We start from the raw sequence: 18,036 nt of genomic DNA on the forward strand, positions 1-18,036 counted from the left end.
CTATGTTCTCTGGTACTTTTAAAATACTTCTTTGTCAGGCTCTAATTGCTGGCCTTTATTTATGATGCGTGAAATAGCTGACAGATAAAATACATGTCAAATTCTCCTTTATTGTAATTATTTTATTATTTACATAGCAAAATTCTATGCTTTTCAACCCAGGGCAGAATTGTATTTCACAGATCTAACTAATGTGAGTCCATTTACTTCAACTAGATGTTCGAGTGATTAAGTTTACTGAGCAAGATGTTATGAAGGTACAATAACTTTCAGTTGCCTTAATCTGATGATTACCTGTGTCTAATCATGGAACTAGAAGTTACAGTCCATGCCACCAGCCAAGCAAAACAAGTTTCTAGGTATTACCAATTCATAACAGTAGCTACTTAATTTCATCTGAATGGCTTAGTTTAATAATGGAAGGATATGATTAGCCTAGAGCATCATGTACAAGCTGCAAATTACTGTATATTAGAAAATTATTAGAAGCCTGGCAAAATTAATTTTAAGCAAATTACATAAAATTAGAAAAAATATGAGGAAACAACCTTCCTCTGTTAACCTTTACATCTTTACAGTGTATTTGGCTTATTCTCAGATTGTAAGGCAACATATTATTATTATTCTTGGTTACCCAGTCAGCCAGATGTTTAGATTGGATCTGGTATTTTAAACACCTACCAAGTCTTTTCCAAAGCCTTGGAATGGAGATGTTGTTGTTTAATAGTATTAAAGGCATCATTGCAAAATGTAAGCTGTTCCAAAGAAAGCTGCCTTTTCCAATTGATTGATGATGACTTTGTCAATGTTGATGATGTTCAAACGATGCTCCAGATGTTCTGGAATTGCACCCAAAGCTCCTACTACTATTGGTGCTTTCTTTGCCACAGTTGTTCTACTTCTGTTTGGAGGTCTTTGTATTTTGTGATTTTCTCCAGTTTTTTTTTTATTCTGCTGTAAGGCAGACATGAAACAAGACATGAAACAGTGAGATCCAATCAAATTTGGTGAGGTAAAAATTTAATAGTTTTTCCAGATAATTTGTATACTGAATTTGATAACTTGATAACTACTGTATTTGTAAAAGGGAAGATAGCATGTGCTGTCATTTTTACTGCATATTGTACATTGCGCACTTATATATATATATTCAAAAATAATTCCCATTGACTTAATTTCAATTAGATTCTCTCAAAACATTCTATCTCAGTATTAATATTTATATTACTAAATTGTTACTAACACTATTAGTCATGTTATCTTGTGAGCATGGAAAATGGACACAATTTTGCACAGAACACTGAATGTTTCCAACCACTTCCTGTTTTCTTAACCAAAGACTAAAGTTTTGGTAATAGAAGGCTTTTATATAAATTCTTTAAAATATAAGGTTGATTTTTTTAAAAAAAAAGTGGATTGTGGCTTGCAAAATTTGAAGGATCATAAATTATGATGTCCCTCATTTATTTATAATGAGATGCTGTACATTTGTATAAACTAAAAGCAGTGCTAATCGGAGGCAACAGTTATTTGAATAATTTCTTCTTCTTACAAAGTAACATCTCTGATGTTAATATTATTATTTTATATAATAAAAATGGCAGATCCAGTAAATCCAGTTTCTATCAGCTATTGTTGTTTTTACTATTATTAAGTCACCAGTAGTGGCAACATTTCAGAATGAGTATAGAGTAAGTCTGTAAGCAAGTATTGTTCCATAATCTTCCAGCTGTACCATGCAAACCTCTAATAAGTTACTGATCTGGCCCTAATTTATTCTAAATAATGAGGCTATGTTTCAATTCTAGATCAATATGAGGCTCAATCAACTGGGAATATTAGGCTTAGCATTGCAACGTGACCTAGCCATTCCTATCTTAATTCCTTCTAAATAGAGAATAGCCAGGTTACAACAACAATTATGGAATAGTAATAGATCACATTTAGAATACAATATATTGTACCGCAAACTCTTTTGGGTCTGTGCAGTGAACAAGAAAGAGGAATTGGCAAGTTGCCTATCAAGGAAGTGTGCCTCTGAGGAATCTCCAGTAATCCTTTAAGAATCTCTGGGGGGCTTTAAAACCAGTAGATTAAAATTATGATAACTATAATACTTTTACCCAAAAATTAAGACCCCAAAGTAAAGGAACTCTGTGTTCCTCTCTGAATATGATCCTTCACCAGAGATGTTCTAAGCCGACTTATTTCTGAACAGAGCCTTTATATATAATGTAGCAACATAATATATAACCCTGTGCATTCCAGGCAAGTAAATCCTAAACTCACCTATATTTGGTTTCCCTGAGCCAGCAGCTGAAAGTGCTCAAATTTCTCTGGAGACCTCAGTAACAATGCCCTGCTGTCTACAGTAAAAGCTTTCTTTTCTGAAAAGAAATCAAAGAACTTACATAAAATCTTTATATTGATACAGAGATGAAATAAGATCATCAGCAGATTGGCTTAACATTTGGGCCATCACACGTCGTGTTAGCAAAGGAAGAATGGGCTACAGAACACGACTTAGAGAAAGAATAAATTCTGCCACTCCAAAATGAGAATACAGAGGTGATCTCAAATTCCAAGCAGGAAAAAGGAAATCTCACAAAGATATCTGAAATGACACCATCCTCAGGACAAATAAGAGTTCAGGAAATGGGCCTCTGTAGGGTCAGAAACCAGCATCTAGAAAATAAACAAACTTCTTTTCCCTCTGAGACTTCTCAACAGGGCAGCATTAGACATCTCATTAAATGGACCTTTGTTAAAGAGATAACAAATTTCTGGATCACTGGTAGGAATTACATCCTCATTCATACTTGCAGAAAAGGTAACTCAAAACAAGGATCTTAATCTTCCGATTTTGCATCATTAGATCTGGGGTAGGCTTCAAAAATTTTAGCAAGGGATTTTCTGCTCGGTTGCTGGGTGAGCATGACCATGGTGGGCGTGGCCTAGTTGGCCTCCTGCACCATAGCAGGAGTGTGTGTTTTTGCCCTCCCCGGGCTCCGGAGGCTTTCCTCAAGCCTTGGGAATGCAAAAATGTCCTCCGCAGGCTCTGGAGACCCTTCCAAAAATTCTGGTAGGTCCATTTTTCACCCATCCTGAGCCTCCACGTGCACCCTGCACTTACCTGCATCCAAAACGGGCCACGTGGGGATTCCTAGGGTGGGTGGGGTGGGGTGGCCCGTGGCACAACAAAACCGCGCTACGCAAAATAGCGGAGATTAAATCGCGTCGCTAAAGTCGCGACGTCATCACCGCGCGTCATCACCGCGGGGACAACAGCGTGGCGACAGAAGGGCGTTCTACATACTTCGTTCTTTGCCTCCAAAGGTAGCCCTCCTCCTCCAGCTGACAGCGGGCACGGGGCAAAGCGGGCTGCCCAGCAGCAGCAGCCTGCGGGAAGGGTCCAGCACAGCCACGGGGGGCAGCAGGAAGCCCACGGGGAGCCCGAGCAGGGCCACCGACGCTGGCGGCGGCGGAGGAAGCGGCAGCGGCGGCGGCTGAGGCTCTCCCGGGGCCGGCGAAGCGGGCTTGCCCGGCAGAGGCAGGCCGCCCACTTCTTCCTCAACAACATCTCCTTGGATGGGCGGCCGCCGCCACCGGGCAAGCCCGCTTCGCCGGCCCCGGGAGAGCCTCAGCCGCCGCCGCTTCCGCATCCTACTCCCCTTCCTGCTGCCCCCCGCGGCTGAGCTGGACCCTTCCCGCGGGCTGCTGCTGCTGGGCAGCCCGCTTTGCCCCGTGCCTGCTGCCGCTGTCAGCTGGAGGAGGAGGGCTACCTTTGGAGGCAAAGAATGAAGCATGTAGAACGCCCTTCTGTCACCGCGCTGTTGTCGCAGCGGTAGGGTCATTTTTTTCTTAGCGCTTCGGACGCCGCGGATTTGCCTCCGCACTTATGTCGGCGCGGATAAGGGCATTGCGGTTTTGTGGTGGAACCAGGGTGGCCATGGCGGGCAGGGATTTGGGGGTTCTCCAAACTGCACAGAATCTTAACTAAAAGTTCTTCCAAAACCCTGTGAACTCCCAAAAGCCCCCTTCATTATATAGTATTTAGTTTAAGAAAAATGAAGAATAGAAATAAATAAATAAATAAATAAATAAATAAATAAATAAATAAATAAATCTTTATTTATAACTCTCCCGATCTTCATCTACAACAGTGATGTGCAGTCAGGGGAAGCAGGGGAGGCTCTGCTCAGGCGAGCGAAAGAAAGCGCTTTAATCAGTGGGGTGCCAGGAGAGAGGAGAGAATGCTCAGGCATTCTCTCCTCTCCCCCGCCATGCATCCCACTGACTAAAGTGCTTCCTTTCGCCCGCCTGAGCTCTGCTGCGGGCGAAAGAAAGTGCTTTAATCAGTGGGGTGCCGGGGGAGAGGACTGCCTCACCAGCCATAAACCACCGCGTGTCACTGATCTACAATATAAGTAAATTTCAAGATCATTATGTATTAACACACAGACAGGCATATAATCTATGCTGATTTTCAAAGAAACTTCATGAACTATATTATATTCAGAAAGCACTTTCTTACTTCTGCCAGAAAGAACTTGAGACTGCAACATGATTGTGCAAGCTTAGAAACATTTCTACCTGCAACATGAAGTTCCCTTCTCGGTCTGAGAATCATTTACATTCTTCAGTACCAGTTCAATCCCCTTTTGCCACGGAGACCTGCTTTAGTGCATGAAAGGGGAATTCCTCACTTGCAGCCCGCCCCTCTTTTCCTTGGCATGCTCTTTGGTGATTGGTTCCCTATGAGTTGCACACAAGTTCCTTTTTGCTCAAGTTTGGGGAGATGATATGAATCGTAGGTCATAAAGTTGTAACTTTATTGGTGCTTGGAATGTTTCAAAATAGAGAAGTGCTGATTACAGTACTCCAGTCTAGTAACCCTAATCCCTTTAGTAAATAGTAGCAGTTCATAATTATTTAAATGAAAATGCATGAAAAGCTGTGGTGGGTGCAGTGGTTAGAATGCAATACTACAGGCTAACTCACTGCTCACTCCAGGAGTTCAATCCTGACCTGCTTAAGGTTGACTCAGCATTCCATCCTTCCAAGGTCAGTAAAATGAGGACTCAGATTGTTGGGGGCAACATGCTGATTCTGTAAAGTGGGAGCAGTAAAGCACTATGGAGTGCTTTTGCTACAGTGCTATTGCTAACAAGCCGATGGTTTCAAACCTCACAGGTTTCAGTAATTCACATCTCTTGAAGCATTCAGAATGGCAGAGTCTTCGGTCAACCAACCTACCTACCTGACAGATGCTCTGGAAATCATTATATTTGTTTAATAGATTGATGTCAAAGAAAGGGCAATGAAAAAATATTTATAGGAGCCTAGAAACAAATGATATGAGTGCACGAGATGAATAAGCCACTTCCCCATCAGTCCAGTGGCAAACACACACCATAATTAGCTGTGGTTTATTGATTAGTTGTCATGCTTTGGATTTTCTAACTCCACCAACGAACCCTCCCCTTCTTTTATTTAAAGGCTAAGGGACAGGAAGTTTAAATTGCTTAAACCTGCACTTCTGGAAGCAAAAGGACAACACAGGTTTAGCCACCTTACAAAACTGGTTCCACAATGCAGGGGGGGGGGAATGCAACAGTTGACTAAAATCTGAGCTCCATCTTCACAGGTTTGTACAGTTCTACCTACTGAGATACCAGGACTGGAATGTAAAACTGGGACAAAGCCTGCCAAACCAGGATATATGATATTTACATGTTTCTGACTCAGTTTGTTATAGTTTTTTCTCCTTGGCAATTACAAAACAGATTAATCCCAATCTGAATATGAATAACAATTACAGCTAAATGTGTTTGTTTGTTGTAAAGGGCAGATAGTAGTCAGTAGGAGGATAGTAGATCCTTCTTAATAATTTAATCAGTGGTCCAAGTTGAACTATCATACTAGATCTAAACAGAAAATGACTGAGCATGTCATTTGAATATAGCTAATATTTCAGCACCAATGACGAAGCACCCAGGTGAAAAGTTAAGCATGGACAAAATTAAATATTCATATAGGAAAAACTAAGATCTTCCAATATAAACTGTCATTTAAACCGTTATTAATTCATCAATTTGTTGAGAGTAAGTATACAGAGAATTTAAGTATATAATTCAATATCATATAAATATGTTTAAAATTTAAAATATTACTATGTATGTATGTATGTATATATATGCATGTATGTATGTATGTATGTATTGTATTTGTGCTGATAAATAAATAAAGGGAGACTAGCATAGATCTATTTCAAGCTATTTAGCTCTCATCAGCTAGCCATACCCTTACTGGGATTAGAACCTGTGCTGTATTACATTTTAGGCAGATGTGTTAACCACTAAGCCACAAGGTTCTCCTCCTTTATCAGCTGAGCCAGGGAAATAGGTATGTATTTAGTGTCACAACCCCTGGTATGCCCAAATATGGGAGAAGGCCTATTGCTTCCTTTCTCTGTCTATCGGCTCGTCGCAAGAGACCATCCAGACAGAAAGCCAATGTTTTTACTGTTGCCTTTGTTACATTTGTATTGTATTTGTGCTGATAAATAAATATATATATAAAAATTCCATTCCAAAAAGGTATCAAATAATCACAGGACTGTATCATGTAGGTCAATGAACTCTCAAATATAATTTAGAACATCTTGGACTCTCCAAATAATGTATTTGAAAGGGTATAATGGTTAAAGTTTGTATTTCTGCTAAGCCTTACTGCTTTTTTGCTAATTAATATGGAAATATGAAATATTACATGTAGACTTACAGAGGATGGGGTGAGTATGGGATGAAGAGGTGTTTGGTTGTATTTTAAGAGATAGTGATAAATTGTTAATGTTGATTGTATTTGCTGGGGATGAAAGGGGAGGCTTTCCTTTGTATCCTTTTCTTTCTCCTTTTTTCACATCTTTAATTTTATTTTTTTAATTTATTTTTGAACTATGTATTTATTTAATGTTACCTGTATAATATAATCAATAAATTTATTGAAAAAATATAAATATAATTTTTGGATAAATCAACTTAAATCTCAAATCCCTTGACTCCTTTTTAGCAAAAGCAATGTCTCTTGGAAGATAGGTTGCAAGATGATTTAGACTTTTCCAGATTAAGAAAAGATAAGCATGGACAATATGATAAGTATATTTATAATTGTGTCTATTATGGGGAATATGTTCCTCTCTCATAATTCCAGAATCTGAGAGAGTCAAGTAAAGAAGAGTGATTTCTCCTGATAATGTTTAAAAAACTGGAATAAACATAAAATAGTGACTGGAACCTTCTGGGATCCATTCATGAAAGATAAATCAATCAGTGACTATATACAACCTTAAGTATTAAAGGCAAAATACCTCTTAATATAAATGTGGGTTGTACAGGATCAGGATTTGAAGGGCAAAATATGATTCTGATAGGACACTTGAGAAATACTTGTGATAGAAACATTTTAAAGCAGCTGTGGGTTTTCTAGGACTTGCATGGCTGTCCTGATATATGATCCTAGGAAAACATGTGTTTGAAACATTTGCTGCAATCATAAGCAGGACAGTGCTACTGCAGTCATATCCTGTTTATGGAATTATAAGCATTTTGTTAGTCATTATGGAAACTGAATGCTGAACTGAATATATTTTGTTGAGATCTATCCAGTTCTTTTGACTTTCTTGTTGGGTAGAATGAGTATGTATAACAAATGTAAATTATTCTATTGGAATAAGGTGTGCTTTATTGCATTTGTTGACTGTTGTTTTATTCATTTGAATATAGGGCTTTGATTTCTAGGATATATCTGCACACATGTAAAGTTAGAACTATGTTATCTAAAAGCTTATTGGAATTTTTGATTTCTCTTCTCTAACAGATAATGAAATGTTGAAAAATGCATTTGCCCAAAAATAGCATCTGGTTTCAACAGATTGTGCAATCCTAAAAGGCTTAAAACTGAAAGCAGAAATATTACTCTAATCTACTTTTTTGCAGATTGTCTGAATGAGATAATGCTACATATGTACATGAATACATGTGTTTTCATATAATTTCATTACACACACACACACACACTGCTTTCTATAGAGTTAAGAATCCAGTCATTATAGATACACTACCTCCAATTCACTAGTGTTGTATGCTAACTTTAAACAGTAAATATAGTTCTAAGTATAAAATGATTGTGAAAATCCTATGAAATATAAACAGCCTGACTTTATGGAAGGCAATGGGAAAAATAAATGTTGTTTTTAATCTAAACTAGTGCTTGACACAATAGGGTGATTTAAACCTAGTTGTTCAGAACAGTGAATAATTCAGGGATTATCTGTGTTGACTCTTCTAGCCTCTAAAGCAATAGATTACAGTAGAAACCAAAAAGAATCCCAAAAATCAAAATGGTCTTGCATCTTCCAGCCAATGCCGCTAATAAAATACTTGAGTGTATTTCACCTATGTTTAATTGCATCCAATACATTTCTTAACTTTCTCAGGCATTTCACATTCTTGCCAAGCTTGTCCCTTGGGACGCTATCCATTTAATATGTTCACTGTTAATTAATTCCCTTGATAAAGGAATAGCATCTTCAGCAAAGGATTACATATAATGGATTTTTCTTAAATACGATTGCTGCAAAAGGTGCCCAGATTTTTTTTAAGTTTATGGAGATCATAAAACTTTTTCCTTTGTTTCTATGTAATGTTATACTTGCTTAAACTGTTATATATTATTGGACTGCTGTTAAAAATACAGAAATTGTCTTAAAATGATGGTAACCAATACAAATATAATCTTCATATGGATGAAACTTTAATAACAGCATAGTGAGAGACTAGGAAAAACTAGTCACGTGCTAGATCAAATTATAACATATTGTTCTGATTTAGTGCATTATGTGAATCCAGAAAGTGCAGCTTATTAAACCATGATTTACAGAATATGATTGTTCATAAAATCTTAACTGAAACAAAAACATGCATTGGTGAGTGGTGCATGTATACAATGAATTAATTTCAAAGACTGAGGTTCTTATCATTTTATAGGGCACTTCAGGCAAAAAAATCTTTCATATGCACAGGTCCAAATGAAGTTTGGATGGGATTCTAATGGAAGCGTGGAAATTTAAAATGCAAAACCTCTGGTTTTACATATGTTGAGGATGATGTCCCCAAAACAGTTATGTTCTTCTCAAAATTGTTCTCTGTGACACCTGCTGAGTATACACGTTCTTGAAATTAATATAGAAAGTATAGATTTTAACATAAAAAGTCTCAGAGAAATGTTTGTTGCTGAAAAAGCACCTCTGGAAATCTGTGGCAAGCAAAATGTTTACAGATCAATCAAAAGCATTATTTCTAAGTCCTCATACCAATTGAATCCTATTTCTATGTGCTTCTGGTTTTCTACACATTACTCTTTACCAGTTGTGAATATGCCTACCCTTTAGCTATTGTGCAATAAAATAAAAGTGGGACACCACTTAGGGATGTCTCGTGAGAAACTATGTGTGAGCAAGACAAAATATTAGTGGTAGAGTGCTTTGACTTAACTATTCAAGCCAACTGTGCTATCTTCCCACTTGTCCTGCTTGACAAGTTCTCACTTTTTTTTCCAACTGGCATTCAGAATTAGATGGTCACCAACTCATAGAGAACATTTTACTTGCAATATAACTGTTATACTTTATATATGTTTCTATTATACTTTTGATTATATTTTAGTTAGAATGTAACCATTATTTCCAGCCAGTATAACTTTTCTAATCTTGAATCAAGTGAGGCCTTTTGGTTTTGTGCTATAGAAGGTAACATTTCTCAACTTAGCCATGATGTTCGATTTCTTTCGTTTACTTACCCGGTCGTTAAAATGACCTTATTGAATAAGCTTTCCTCACACCCCGACTAATCAGAATCAGCTAGTAAGGTAAAGCAAGGTAAATCCGTGATGCAAAGCCTTGAGGAACATCTTAAACTACCATATACAAATAATATACAAACGTCATGCCCATTCAGTTTTATTAACAACTTTGGTTCCTCTCCGCCGCCCCTCCCTTTCTCTCGCACTTTGATTAAACCTGCATAACTCCAACTATCTGAAACGTTAAGCTGATAAAATGAGGAGGCGAGTTCAGGGAGGCTCCAAAGCTCTTTTAAAAACAATCCCTTTCGGGGGGGGGCGGAGGAAAGAAAGAAATCTCGGCATGTTCTATTCATACACCATCTAAGTAAGAGAAAGGTGGCATTACGACCACTGGATTTGGAAACGTCCAAGTGAGAGGGGGGGGGAAGAGAAATGGTAGAGGCGTCAGCGAGCTGGATACAATCCCGCAAAAGAGGAAGGTAGGTAATACGAGGCGGTGTGTCGTGCGCGCGCGGTGCGGGGGCGGAGCTACTCCTCTTTGAACTCGGCAAGCCGAGTAGGAGGAGGCGGTGCCGCGTTGGGGCGTCGGGCCCTCGGCGCGGGGAGCTGCGAAGTGGCTGCTGCCCCTCCTGGCTTCCTTTTGCCCAGGGGCTCCCGACGGTCACCTCTGGAAGGAATCGCAGTTAGGGTGCGAAGGCCAGTCCCGGCTTGGGAACTGGATGGGAAGCAGCCTCAGCCAGGGTGGCTGCAGGGGCGGCGGGCATGGGGGAGCGCCTTAGCACGGCCAGCTCTCCGCCGGAGCCAGACGGAGCTGCCCCCGAGCCGCGTCTCTCGGGCACGGAGACCCAACCTCCGCTGCCCACAGTCAGTGGAAGGACACCAAGGCCACAGCAAGAGGACGATGCTGGACCGCCGCCGATTGAACCGCCAGGCCAGGAAGCCGGCGACGGCGGCGGGGCTCCCTTGGAGGAGGGTCCACACTCGGAAGCACCAAGTAGCAACAGCTGCCGGCTTCCTTTGAGGCCCGTCTCCCGTGCGGAGAGCGAGCAGTCCCGCGATGGCCCACCGCCTCTTCCTTCTCCTCTTCCTCCAACTCCAGGAGAAGAGGGCCGACAAGAAGACCCCCCGCCCGCCGTCTCGCCGCCGCCGCCGCCGCCCTCCCAGCCGAGCGCAGTGGGAGTTGGAGGAAAGGGGACCCCTTCCGGCAACGTCGAGGTCGACCTGTATCTTCTGCCCGAATCTTTCTCCGGGCTGATCTCCGGGGACTTCGGGACCCTCCTGGTGCTTTCTTGCCGTGTCTGTCTGGAGGAGAAGCCCCTGAAGCCGCTGCCGTGTTGCAAGAAGCCAGTCTGCGAAGCGTGCCTCAAGCGCTATCTCAGCTCCCAAGTGGGTACAGCTTTGGCGCAGTTGTCCTTGACCTGCCCTTCTCTCCCCTTTCCCCGGAACGGCTCGGGGAGGGGGGGCGATGATGTCTCCCCCTCCCAACAGGCCCTCGGGCGTGTGGTCTTCGCCGGGAGGCTGCCTCCCTTGTTTGCCTCCTTAGGGCGATCCCGAGTTGCCCGTCCTTCCGTCTCCTGCGGCCGTCGGTAAAATCCGTGCGGGGATTATAGCGCTCGGCACATGTGCAGAATGTTTCCCTCCCAAATCCGCGAAAATCTACTCTCCACCCGTCCCCGATGTTTTAGGGGACGGAGCTGCCAGTTAGGAAGTCGGGGAAAACCTGGCTTAATCTTCTATCCCTTAGATTCCCACCGTCGTTTTTTCCTATTTCATACGTGACCGTAGGGCTTCTTAAATGTGGAACGTCCCTCGTTTTAACAACACGTTCTTCCTGAGTTGAACGCCTAAATTATTTTCTTGTTATCCTCCACAAGGTTTAGCAACACCTTTTGTATCGGTAACCCCCCCCCCCCAACACATACACTTCCTGTTCTGTATCCTGCATCCCTGAATTTCCTGTTCTTCCTTTCTCCTCTCATTTCTCTTTGGTCCACTAAGCAAAACTTGTAAGGGGAGCAGAGGGGGGGGGGAGGAGACACCTTGTTTTTAAAAGACACAAATGTCATGCTTTCCTTGAAACTTCCTGCTCCTGGTGTCTGTGTGTGGGGGGAAGGTGATTGGAATGGGCTGGTTGTTTATGGGTCATAGAAGCCATTGAGGGCAGTGCAATGAGAAGATAATGCAGCCTTTTCCGAATTTGAACTTACTTTAGGTTGAAACAGATCAGGTTAGAGTATGGATGGGAGATATTGAATAGAATAGTGGTTCTCAACATGTGGTCTGTGAAACCCTGGGAAGAGGGGCACGATGTCCTCACTGGGGATCTGCGAAGAAATGTTATGATTTAAATCTTGAGTTAAGCCTTGGAGGGCCATGGTCTGTGGCTACAAAGGTATTTAAGGAGGTCCATGATGAAGAAGAGGTTGAGAAACCACATGGATAGAATAAATAGAAAGTGGGGGGGGGAGATGGAAGTGGAAACATCCTGGAAGATAATGTCAAATTCTTCCATGTTGTTGTGGGGAAAATTTAACCATGTGTAGTCACAGTAGTAATTGAGAATCAAGCTCAACTTGAAGGATACTTTTTACATTACTCAGTGCTGTAGGAAATGGCATAATTTTCCTTTTCCCTCAATATTAACAATCCATTGCTGCTCTAACGATTGAGTTCTGTTGCAAATCATATAACTGCAGCTCCTCCTATGGGACGCACAAACACACACGTCTGCATTTTTTTTTCTTTAATGTTAGCTACACTTCGTGTTTTGATTTTTTTTTTTCCTCTGCCAAAACTCTCTTCACCAGAGTTCAATTTTTGCATTTCTTTTAGAGTTAAAATCAGTGCGGGAAAAGGAAAAAAAGAGACATAAATGGACTTATTCCTCTGTAAAGAGAGAGAAAAAACTTGAATGTTATAGAAGTTGAAAAGGCTTTTCAGTTTTTAAGAAACAGTTTTCAGGTTAGTTAAGAAAAAATGGTGTATGGGTGAAAGAGATTAGTAAAATTAGCAGCATTAGGTTTGTGTCCTCTATGATGCTAGTTTTCTTATCAAAAAGTGTTCTAATCAACATGTTGCTGACATGCATTTTTTTCTTTATCTCATATTTGATGATATCATCATAATTTTTACAAAGAAGATTAGCAGAGTTCATACCTACTCTAAGCCAAGGATTGTTCTAACTACAGTTTTCTTAGTTAGATTCATACATTCTGCTAAACCATAAGCTATATTTTGCAAATGTATTACATAGATTACACAAATCACATTATGAATTAATTTTGTGAACCCAGGTAATTGTAGTTTAGTTAATAAATTGTGACTTAGCAGGGGAGGTGGATCAGGTAATTAACTGACTTTCTCATTTAAAACTTTTAATCAATTTTAATCAGGCGAACAACTTGGATATGTATTTAAGCAAGATATTCTTTTTATGCTTATTCATAAATAATGTTTAAAGACCAAAGTGATCATTTATTTCTATTTTGTTATTTTCTATATGTATCAATGTATTTAAAGCTCTTATATTTTCCATTCATCTGAAAATACTACTAGAACAGATTACAATTATCAGAAATAAAAGAATCTTCAGACCAAATACAGAAAGAAAAGAGGGTAAGAGAAAATAATTTCCTACATATTAACAGCCCTGGGACGTAGGAGCAAGCTATGAAAGAGTGATGTGGTTAAAGGATCTAACAGTCTATAAAGAAGTTGAATTCCGTCTCCATATTTACATCAAGGAATCTGAGAGACTGCAGCAGTTTTATCTATATGTCTGACAAAAAAGCTGTTGCCTATATGTCTAAATTTTTATGGTATATTTAAACTGAGTCATTGGGAATTTGGACAAGAGGTTATTTAATATTTTACATTTATATGAGGTTTTGCACTCTTGTTCCAGTAAAAATAAAATCCTATGCCCAGTTTTGGTACTAATGTTTTTATTTTGTTTTGTTTTGTTGCTTGTCTTGATGCTCTTTTGAAAAAGTTTATTTTTTACTTAACTTGATAGAAAATTCAGGTCTTTCAGGATAGGTGGAATGTTGACTTGCTGGTAGTGTCTACTGATAGGCACACTTCCTCATTTTATTCTATAAAATTTCCCAGTAATTTTTGTTTCCTAATTCCCTCAGAGGTTGAGGGAACTCTGGGCAATTTTGAGACACTAGTGACATTATTCCAAGCTGCTGACCAAGATTTATCTTGAAAACCCTTTTTGTGTTTGATTTTAATTTTAAACATACACATAAACACCTGAATTATAAACTTAATTTCTTTTTTTGTACACAATGGACAAAAATTAGTTATTGTATACTTATATAATTTAGTTCTATGTTTACTATGCTGCTGGCACTTCATAAGTTCGTATGTTGAAGGAAAATTTAAAATAGTATATAACATGACAGTAAATGTTCCAAAAGCTTCATATTTATTCCTTCCATGTTACAACATCTCTTTGAATAGGTCAGTGTTACATTGTTTATTATTTGTGACTTTCTTTGCTCTAGTCTAGAAAGTACAGAGTGTGTTTGCCCATAACCCAGCAAACACAATAAAATGTTTAAAATACTAATTGGGGAAAGAGGATATCAGTTACTGATGAATATCAATTAAAGATCATACCACCTTGTAGAACTATGTATGCAGATGTTGATTTTAGCTAAGTCTCGAGCTTTCAGTCACTCCAAATCTTAATGTTATGTCTCTACTCCAATAATAATAAATTGAACTGAATAGGATTGCATTTTTTTGCATCAGAAGTGACAAACAATTATTTTTAAGGTACTTAAACTCAGAGACAATCTTTTGAGAGGGTGTATCTGAATTCATCACTTGAAGACTCTGGAATGGGGTTGGGGCTTGAAGTATGTTTGAATACTAGAAACACCGAATCAAGGTCATAATGACCCACAGTAATGCATATTGTTTTGGACAATTGGGGTCATAGGTCCTCACCATGCAATGTTTGTTTAATGGGTAAATATACTAAATAATTAAACAAAAAGTTTTTTAAAAAAAAATGAAAAATGTGATGTGCATTGTGCGTAGCCCAAGTCCTGACTTTGTTGTTTTCTGTAGAACACACCATACAAATGCATGCTAGATTAGGTTGATTAAAACTGTATATATAAAGTGATTGGTTCTTGACTTATTTTTGATACACAAAATTGCAGCAGCTCCTTCAGCATAGCTTGGCCAGGAAATAGGAAATATTTTGCATGATAACATTATATAAGCAGTATACTTCAAAACATGGGTTGGTCATGTGCTGTCTTCAACCAAATAATAGGAAATAACTGGATTATACAAGGCAATAATACACAATAAGAAAATGAGACATCATAAAAAGCTGTAATTGTATTTGTTTGCTTTGGATATAGCATTTTATGTGCATCCAGCTTTATTGTGTTTGAGAGGCTTAAGACCATGTGTGGAACAAGGCAATTGTATTTTTGTTTCAACAAAATATAGTTGAACAAACCACAGCTTAATCTTAACATTTGAACCTACATTGTGCCTACAATGAATTGACCCTAGTATGCCTTAGATATAGTGGCTGAACAAGGAATGGATATTATGGCAAGAATATTCTTCATTTTTTCTTTAGATGTTTCTGGTGAGAAGAATAAAACATACTTAAATCTCAGCTAGAAATAATTCTAAAGCTGCTTCAGTCTTCAGGATTATGTCAAGTGATGGGGTGAAATGTCCAACTCTCTATCTTTGGCAAACATTTTCAAACTGTTTTACTCTTTAATCAAATTTTGTAAGATTCTAAGCAAAAAGATTCCCTTTTCTATTCGGCTGCTGACAAATGACTGTGTCACCAGAAACATTTCTGTGTTTTGTGCACACCGTTTGTTTAATAATAATAGGTTTACCTACAGATAGTCCTCGATTTATGACCTCAATTGAGCCCAAAATTTCTGTGGTTAAGTGAAACATTTGTTAAATGAGTTTTGCCCCATTTTATAACCTTTCTTGCCACAGTTGTTAAGTGAATCACTGCAGTTGATGTTAGTAACCCGGTTGTAAAGTGAATAGGGCATCCACATTTACTTTGCTCATCAGAAATGGGATCATATGACCGTGGGACACTGCAATGTTATAAATATGAATCAGCTGCCAAGCATTTGAATTTTGATCACATGAACATGGAGATACTGTAAAGGTCATAACTGTGAAAAATGGCCATAAGACACTTTTTTCAGTGCTGTTGTAACATTGAACGGTCACTAAACAAACTATTGTAGGTCAAGGACTACCTGTATGTATATTAAAGAATTCAAATGTTTTATCATAATTCCACTAGGCTGGAATAACAACAAATCTGTACAGAGTATTCTCGCTATATTAAAATTTGAATTATTTGTTATAAAATTCCATGTAATGTATTATGTTTGCTTCATTATATGATATATATAGGTGCAAAGAATATCATTACTGAACTTTAAAAGAGAATGTATTCAGATTTAAATTTATTAAACACTGTATACTGCATGCTGTTAATGAGCTGAAAGAATAGTATTACACTACAGTAATGTCAGACAAATAATGAGCAGCTGGAGATAGAAGCCTGTGGAGTCAGCAGGCAAAAATAGGCATCATTTTGAGTAAGCTGAGTCACATATTCAGTAGAGTTTTTCTAGCCAATCATCAACTGAACTTTAATGGGGTTTTTTAATTAAATTGTTTATGTATAGGGCTCAGGTGATGACAAAAAATGTATCTGACACTATATTAGCCTTTTTAATTTCCAGCCATATGCAGTATATGAAGTGTTTTCTTGCTGTACTTTACTTTATTTCTCTTATCAAGTTATAGTCCTTTAAATCATTGGATCAAGATAACTCTATGAATTACCTTGGGTATTACATGAATTGCTGTTGTTTTTGTGTTGCTTTCTGTTGCTTCTTTGTTTCTAAATGTTTTATCAATATGTAAACTACCCTAAGAGCATATAAATATACAGCATATAAATTTAACTAGTTTTTATTTTGGTGTGTTATTTTAAGGCAAGAACAATAACTGGCAAAATTAACCAAGCAAACTTTAGGGCATGTGGGGATTCAATCGGTTATTTAAATGTGTGCATTAATAGTCCCCAAATATTAATTAATATTTATGCTATGAAGTGTTAAGGGACTTCACTGCATTTACACAGCATTTTCTAAGATCAGTTCCAATAATTCCTGAAGCCCTTTTGCTGCACAAGTCTTCCTTCCCTATAAGACTGGTAATACTAGATCTGTGAACGCTGTTGAATGCTTGATATGCATGTACTCTATGGAAAACACACTCCTAGGTATGCCCATATGTTTTCTATATAGAGTAATGATGCCTTGCGTTCAATATACTCTTCAGAGCATGCTGTGATGGCTCAGCTCAAAATATTTTGCATTATAGGGACTGCCTAGGCTTCTTAAATTGATTTTCCAGCAATTTTGAGTTGCAATTTATTATGTTGAATCTGAGGAATTGCCTTCTTATACAGAAGCTATGCTTTTTTGGAATCATGATCTTTCAGTCAAACTGGACCTACTTCAAGCCAGATAGAATATACCGTGTTTCCCCGAAAATAAGACAGGGTCTTATTTTCTTTTTACCCCTCCCCCCGAAATAAGCACTTGGCCTTATTTTTGGGGAGGGCTTATTATTTTTAAGGTGAGCATGGTCACCTCATGGCTGCTGCTGTGTTGCAATATTTTCAGGAAGGGCTTATTTTCAGGGGAAGGTTTATTTCAGCGCATGCGCTCAAAAGCCCAATTGGGCTTATTATCCGGGGAAGTCTTATTTTCAGGGAAACAGGGTAGAGACCAAATGCACCCTAACATACTCCTAACTTTAGTGTTTGATATACGCCCTAACCTTGCTGTTTTTATGTTTGATTCTTTCTTAGAATGATTTATATGTGGTGCAATTTTAAATGAAATGTTTGAGATTTCTTCAGAAGCAGTGTTATTGAAGTTAACTGCCATAGTGTTAGCTATCATATTCTTTTTAGTGATAATTAACCAGTTTTTTATAGCAGGCTCTTACTGGATTGAGGGAATTCAGGTTTGAAGATTCAAATGTAATACAGGTAGTCCTCAACTTACAACCACAATTGAGCCCAACATTTTTGTTGTTAAGTGAGGCATTTGTTAAGTACATTTTGCCCCATTTTAT

General features: G+C 38.7%; 1 protein-coding gene across 2 annotated transcripts in view; it reads left to right on the forward strand.

Moving 5' to 3' along the window:
- The first annotated feature begins 10,429 nt into the window (after positions 1–10,429).
- RNF217 (ring finger protein 217) overlaps positions 10,430–18,036 on the forward strand; it is a 48,984-nt gene continuing 41,377 nt past the window's right edge. For both annotated transcript variants that reach the window (XM_032216540.1, XM_032216542.1), the window contains exon 1: positions 10,430–11,250. In XM_032216540.1, the coding sequence (XP_032072431.1) occupies positions 10,627–11,250 (624 nt within the window). In that variant the 5' untranslated portion in view covers positions 10,430–10,626. The remainder of the gene's footprint in view (positions 11,251–18,036) is intronic.

Source organism: Thamnophis elegans, chromosome 4 (genome assembly GCF_009769535.1).
Source record: "Thamnophis elegans isolate rThaEle1 chromosome 4, rThaEle1.pri, whole genome shotgun sequence".
Classification (NCBI taxonomy): Eukaryota; Metazoa; Chordata; class Lepidosauria; order Squamata; family Colubridae; genus Thamnophis; species Thamnophis elegans.